This window comes from Engraulis encrasicolus, chromosome 17, assembly GCF_034702125.1.
Source record: "Engraulis encrasicolus isolate BLACKSEA-1 chromosome 17, IST_EnEncr_1.0, whole genome shotgun sequence".
Taxonomy (NCBI): Eukaryota; Metazoa; Chordata; class Actinopteri; order Clupeiformes; family Engraulidae; genus Engraulis; species Engraulis encrasicolus.
Genome location: NC_085873.1, coordinates 19,815,261 through 19,822,760, shown reverse-complemented (window position 1 = coordinate 19,822,760; position 7,500 = coordinate 19,815,261). Strand labels below are relative to the sequence as shown.

At 45.9% G+C, this 7,500-nt stretch overlaps 1 protein-coding gene across 1 annotated transcript in view; it reads left to right on the top strand.

The window, feature by feature from the left end:
• The window catches only part of LOC134467652 (dynein axonemal heavy chain 9-like), a 296,718-nt gene that overhangs the window by 194,790 nt on the left and 94,428 nt on the right, over positions 1–7,500 (top strand). Inside the window, exon 59 of the mRNA XM_063221491.1 lies at positions 503–736. Coding sequence (XP_063077561.1) covers positions 503–736 — 234 coding nt within the window. The remainder of the gene's footprint in view (positions 1–502; positions 737–7,500) is intronic.

Below are 7,500 nucleotides of genomic sequence, written 5' to 3'. Positions count from 1 at the left end.
ATTGAAGTCATTTTGGGTAGGGTGGTGCGCACATCCAACGTCACTTGGTGCAGGTGCCAGACAAGTGTCAGACAGTTTAGAAGGTAGGTCTGCACACTGCCAGTAGCCCCTTAATGCGCGCCGTACCTCCAGTGGCACGCTGTAATAGTCATTGAAATGTAACTACCATAGCACTACAATACTATGACACAACACAGGCCCTTTAGTAATCCACCACGACTTGGTCATTACCATACTGGTAACAACAAATTTATAAAGCCGCGTCTTAAGGGGATAAGCTAAAAAAAATAACGTTTATTGAATTAAAACAGCAACGTTTCGATCACCCTGGATCTTCGTCAGGCATATGCATGACGAAGATCCAGGGTGATCGGAACGTTGCTGTTTTAATTTAATAAACTTCATTTTTTGGGAGGTTATTCCGCAGTGTGCAGACCTACCTTCTTCAACAGCCACTGATTTAAGACATAACTGTTCTTTTTTTCTGTTCTTTTGACCGCAGCCCGAGGTGAAGGAGTCGGTGAGCAAGTTCATGGCATACGTCCACGTGAGCGTGAACCAGACGTCCAAGAGTTACCTTGGCAACGAGCGGCGCTACAACTACACCACACCCAAGTCCTTCCTGGAGCAGATCAAACTGTACCGCCACCTGTTGGAGCTGAAGAGTAAAGACCTGCTGAGCAAGATGGAACGCCTGGAGAACGGCCTGGAGAAACTCAACAGCACCTCCGCACAGGTATGTGAAAGTAAAATGAAAGTCGACTTGGGAAACTCCCATTGTCATTGGTAAATGGACTGCATTTATATGGTGCCTTTCCACTCCTTCGAGCACTCAAAGCGCTTTACACATTGTATGCCTCACATTCACCCATTCACACACCGGTGACTGCCACACTGACCAAGCTGGAGACACTTGAGAATGGTCATGTATACTATACGTATGTACATCTCATGGCATACAGTAAGTCAGTCAGAAAATGGAACAGAATAGAATAGACTATAATAGAAAAGAATAGACTATAATAGAATAGAATAGAATCAAGCAATATATGTGACGACCATTGGGTATTGATTAGCATTGGAAAATGTCCCTACAAAATGACTGTATATATATATGTGCTGTCTACATTGGCATTGATGCAATTAAAAACTTTCAATGCAGACTACGTGTATAAGCACAACACTGGTCTGTCAGCTTTGCCATGCCATGTGATGGGAGAGAGCAATACCTCAGATGGTCACGGGATGTTTGGGGCAGTTTTCAAACTGTTAAATGACAATGCTAATGTAAAATTTCATCATGGTGGGACTTTTGCAACATGATAGTGCACTCAGCAGAAAAAGTTTGGAAGTCACTGATACATAACTATTATTTATGAAAGTAAATAAAAGTAAAGATATGAAATAAAAATGCATTCCTCTGCTGCAGTGCAGTATGCAGTGTTATAATGCATTATTAATGTATTCTCAAGAAAGAAGCTTCCTTTCTATTCCCTCCAAAAACTAATCAAAACCAGTGCAGGTGCTTGAAATGAAGTGTCTTCATCCACTCCTTTACTATTTTAAATTCGAAAAGAGAAGAGTATCTCTACCAAGACTCTTCAGAACAGAGTAGAGTATCTCTACCAAGACTCCTCAAAAGCCTGCCAGTCTTAGCAGACTCTGCTCGATGCATTTTGACAAACCACTCTACCATTCTCTCTAACACACACACACACACACACACACACACACACACACACACACACACACACACACACACACACACACACACACACACACACACACACACACACACACACACACACACACACACACACACACACACACACACACACACACACACACACACATTCCCTGCTGCATGAATTTTAACATGCCACTCACTCTACCATTCTCTGCTCCTTGCTCTTTCATTGTCGTGATCCACATCCAAAACTCAAATGTCTAAGTCCATAAACACTGACAAGACTCCTGAAAGGTGCCATTGTATTTTCAACAACTCAACTGATGGTACCAAGAAAGTGAACCCTCCTGGTTGGCAGTTCAGTGTGTGTGTGTGTGTGTGTGTGTGTGCGCGCGTGTGCGTGCGTGCGTTTCCGTTTGCGTGTGTGCATGCGCGTTTGCCAGTCCATCTGTCTTTCTGTCGGTATGGCTGTCTCTGTATATCAATCGGAAAACTTGTCACAATGGTGGGTGACCCAGCTTCGGAACAGCTGGTTTGAATCTCATGTCTCATGTGCCATGTGCCTTCTCTGTCTGTCTTTCTGTCTGTCTGCATGCCTGTTTGTCTGGTTATTGGCAGTGGGCCGCTCAACTGAGAAACAACTGATCTCATCTCAACCACGAGTGACTTGTCCTAGTCTGCCTGTCTGCCACCTGTCTGCTTGTAGTCTGTCTTTGAAATCTGTCTGGTGCACAGTCTAAAATGCAACACTTAGGGCAGGGCTATTCAATTATATTTCAACGAGGGCCATTTTTTCAAATTCCTCCCAGTAAAGGGGCCAAACTATATGTATGTATTATGGTTGCCGACTGTCAATGAAAAAAATATGTGACACTTCATTGAGGTAGGGGTCTGGGGTCCTCCCCCCCCAAAAAATGCATTTCTTAGATGTAATTTCCTGCATTTTAATGTCCCGTGTCCCGTTTCAGCATGATAACGGAGCCCATACTTTTATCTCTAAATTCCAAAAAACGATTCTGTATTTGAAGGGGCTTGTGGGGGGCCAGAACCTTGCTGTCCAAGGGCTGCATCTGGCCCCAGGGCCGCCAGTTGAATAGCCCTGACTTAGGGAGTGGACTTAACATCTTCTAGGAGTGCATGTGGACACAGCCGGATTAATGCACAGACTAAATGTGGCTGCAGCCTAGGACCCCCCACCTGCCAGAGGGCACAGTTGTGACAAGATGTGATTTAGAAAAAATAATCTGTCGTGTTGAGAACAGTTTTAAATCCTGTCAATACTCCTCTCCACAGTTGACAGACATGTTATCCTTAATTCTTAGCTCGTAATTATGATGAGGTGTAATTGTGTCGTGAAATATGTCTTCTGGGGGCCCCACTGCAACCTGTAGCCTAGGGGCCCTGGCCATCTGTATTCGGCCCTGCATGTGGTTGCAGTATATTCTCTATCTATGTATTGAAATAACTCTGTGTTCTTTGTCTGTCTGTCTGTCTGTCTCTCTGTCTGGTGTCTTCCTCTGCCTCTTGGAGGGCCACAGTCAGGAATACTGACAGGGGGGACAAAGGGGACACTTGTCCCCGGCCCAGGGAGAGAGGGAGCCAAGAATTGGATCCTCATTACATTGTATTGATTGGGTTTGGGGCCCTTTCAGCTGTCTTTGTCCCAGGCCCAGCCAAAGCTGTCGGCGGCCCTGGTCACAGCTATGGGCTGCCCCACACACTCGACTTGACTCTGTAAACGAGTCACTCAGACACTCCCTTGCCAGTCATCTGGTGGCTCTCCCCTCCATTTGTGTGTGTGTGTGTGTGTGCGTGTGCGTGTGTGTGTGTGTGTGCGTGCGCGCGTGTGTGTGGTGTGTGTGTGTGCTGTCATTGTAATTCATGGCGTCCCAGACAGAGGGCTGTTCTAGGCAGTGAGCGGTGCATGCTGAATGAGCGTGATGACTGATGCATAATACACTGTGACTGATACACGTCCACACTCACTCACTCACTCACTCACTCACTCACTCACTCACTCACTCACTCACTCACTCACTCACTCACTCACTCACTCACTCACTCACTCACTCACTCACTCACTCACTCACTCACTCACTCACTCAGTTGGTCATCCTTTCACTCATGCACTCACTCACTCTCACTCACTCACTCTGTGAATAAAGCAATAACTCACTCACTGCCTCACTCACTCACCCATTAACTCACTCATTCAATAGCTCATTCAATAACTCACTCACTCACTCTCTCACTCACTCACTCACTCACTCACTCACTCACTCACTCACTCACTCACTCACTCACTCACTCACTCACTCACTCACTCACTCACTCACCATCCCATTTCCACTCCCACTCATTGGTTCAATCTCCCTCACTCTCTCTCACTCATTCACTTGATCACTCGCTCATCCACTCACCTTCCCAACCATTCTTTCACCCTCACTCACTCACTCACTCACTCACTCACTCACTCACTCACTCACTCACTCACTCACTCACTCACTCACTCACTCACTCACTCACTCACTCACTCACTCATTCACCTCTCTCTCATTCACCTCTCTCTCCCTCCCTCTCCATCGCCCTCTTGAGCATGTTCTTGTTTCTAACTCCTCTTGTCATTGATATTCACAGCGTCCCATGCAGCGGTGCATGCTGTATGAGTATGATACAGCAAGAGGAGAGGCGTGTGTGTGTGTGTGTGTGTGTGTGTGTGTGTGTGTGTGTGTGTGTGTGTGTGTGTGTGACAGAGAGGGAGAGAGAGAGAGAGACAGAGAGAGAGAGAGAGAGAGAGAGAGAGAGAGAGAGAGAGAGAGAGAGAGAGAGAGGAGAGGTGTGACCTGCATCCAAACATGCTCTGCAGTTTTTTTCCTCTCCTGCCTTTCTCAAATACACACACACACGTATACACACACACACACACACACTCACACACACACACACACACACACACACACACACACACACACACACACACACACACACACACACACACACACACACACACACACACACACACACACACACACACACACACACACACGCGCGCGCCTCGCCTGCCTTTCTCGTCTTAAACCCCTGTTCTTAGAACGTGTTTTCCTCTGTACCTGAAAAGTGTTCTTACGTCTAATTTAAACAGTGAGCCGCAGTAGTCTGTCTGTCTGAATGTCAGTCACGCTCGGTCAGGTTGGTTTTTATCTCTCCGATTGTCAGGATTGAATGAAACAATTGTTTCTAATTAAGCCCGATTAAGACGAGTCCCACAAATTGGTGTTGAGACGCTGACAAATTAAAGACAAATGGGAGTTGAGATGCAGAGCGGGTAGTAGAGCGATGTTGACTCACTCGCCAAGACTGAAAAAGAGATTGTTCGAGCAGCATTTCAAACACAACTTGAAATGGAGAAAGGGAGAGTGTTTTTATGCAGCCGAGACCGAGAAGAATGTTGAAGCAAAAAACAAACAAGCCACACAAAAAAAACCCAAAAGGACCAAAAAAAGACTATTTGAAATGCAGAAAAGGGAAACCGCTTTTTTTGTGTGGTTAAGACCAGACAGAATGTTTCAGCAACACATTTTCTCATGAAATGACTTTGTAAATGTGTGTGCGCGTACGTGTGCTTGTGTGTGTGTGTGTGTGTGTGTGTGTGTGTGTGCGTGCGTGTACGTGCGTGTGTGTGTGCGTGTGTGCGTGTATGTGTGTGTGTGTGTGCGTGTGTGTGTGTGTCTTTGTGTGTGTGTGTGTGTGTGTGTGAGTGTGTGTCTTTGTGTGTGTGTGTGTGTGTGTGTGTGTGTGTGTGTGTGTGTGTGTGTGTGTGTGTGTGTGTGTGTGTGTGTGTGTGTGTGTGTGTAAATTTGTAAAAGCTGACAGCTGTACCAGCTGTAATGGATGAAAACAAATGGCGGGTTTGTGATGATATAGCAGCTCATTGCAGTAATTACGCCACTGTAACGCTAAAATCAAAATCACATGAGAGATTTGCTGCCAGTCTGTTAAAATACGGACCCACTCATCCAGCAAATACCATTTAAATTTGTAGAAAAGGGAGTAGGCAGTTTCTCCTCAAGTTCAAGTTTAACGTTTGAGTTTATTATCCATATCAACAGTATAAAATACAGTTGCTAAGAATGTACTTTGGTGAGCTGACACATACACACACTAGAAAACTGAAACTAGACACAACTAAAACTGAACTAGACACAACTAGAAAACTGAAAGCTAGGGAGGGGTTTATGAAAGAAAACAAATGGGTAAAAACATGAATAAACAGGGAATGATACATACTAAAACATACTAAGCTTCCTCTTGCGTCCCCATCCAGTTGGATGTGGTTCATTCTTCTTGGTGCTATGCAGACATTACCTTGGATACCGTCAGGGCTTGACACTGGCACCTGCAAACCGGCCAAATGCTGGTAAAACTTGGCTGTGGCTGGTAACAATTTCAGTGTTACTAGCCAATTTGGCAGGTAGCTTATTCTGTGGCATGACAGACTGTATTAGAAAAGCCTATATTCTGCGCTTTGCCCCTGGTGTTTCAATTGTTATTGTGCATTTAGGTTCAAGAAAAAGCCCAGTTACTCAGTTTCTAGTTGTTTGATTTATTTCCATGTAGAAAGCTATGCACTCATCTTCTTGTTTAGCACCTCATCTTCTGAGGTTAGATGCACAGTGGCTTGTAGAATAGCTGGATGGCTAGTGACTTGGGAAAACCACTTGCCACAGTGGCAGGCAGGTTAATGTCAAGCCCTGGATACCGTGGCTCACAAACACTTGCTGTCTCGGTCAAAGATGCAACAGTTACACATGCACCAAGAATTCCCTACTATTTGAACTCTGATAAGTCACCCATAATGTTGTGTGCATTGCAAAATGTTGAGCAAAACTGAGCTCTTACCCTGCTAATTGAATCCTCACACTTTACCTTACTGGTGCATGTGCAATGAATGACGACTGGCCAACAGGCTGGTCCACTTGAGTCATGAAACTTCCCACACCAAAATGACTGGTGTTACAGTTATTTTGTCCAACACATGTAGACTACGGTTGTGAAAGGAGGTGCACAGTGAAGAGGGAGGGGGGATGTTGGGGCGGTGGGCTTGGCTGGAATCGACCGGTATATTATGGGGGTCCTTGTCATGGTTAAGTTTGGGAACCCCTGGCCTAGTCTGTACCCATCAACGTCGTCGTCTCCTTGCTAGGCTGCTGCCTTCGTAGACAGCCTCAGCAGGCAGCATGGTGTCTATGGTTGGCCAGCCTGCAGTAATTGGATCTGTTGTCTGAGCAGAGCAATCCCGTTTGAAGTGGACCCCAAGGAGACTGCTATATATATGTGCTTGTGTGTGTGTGTGTGTGTGTGTGTGTGTGTGTGTGTGTGTGTGTGTGTGTGTGTGTGTGTGTGTGTGTGTGTGTGTGTGTGTGTGTGTGTGTGTGTGTGTGTGTGTGTGTTTGTGTGTGTGTGTGTGTGTGTGTGTGTGTGTGTGTGTGTGTGTGTGTGTGTGTGTGTGTGTGTGTGTGTGTGTGTGTGTTTGAAGTGGACCCGAAGGAGGCTGCCGAGACAAGCCCATATCATCAGGCCCACACTTCGCAGATAGGCTATGTCCATCTGTGTGTGTGTTTGTCAGGGTGTGTGTGTGTGTGTGTGTGTGTGTGTGTGTGTGTGTGTGTGTGTGTGTGTGTGTGTGTGTGTGTGTGTGTGTGTGTGTGTGTGTGTGTGTTTGTGTGTGTGTGTGTGTGTGTGTGTCAGTCAGTGTGTGTCAGTCAGTGTGTGTGTGTGTGTGTGTGTGTGTGTGCTTTTATGTCAGTGTGTGT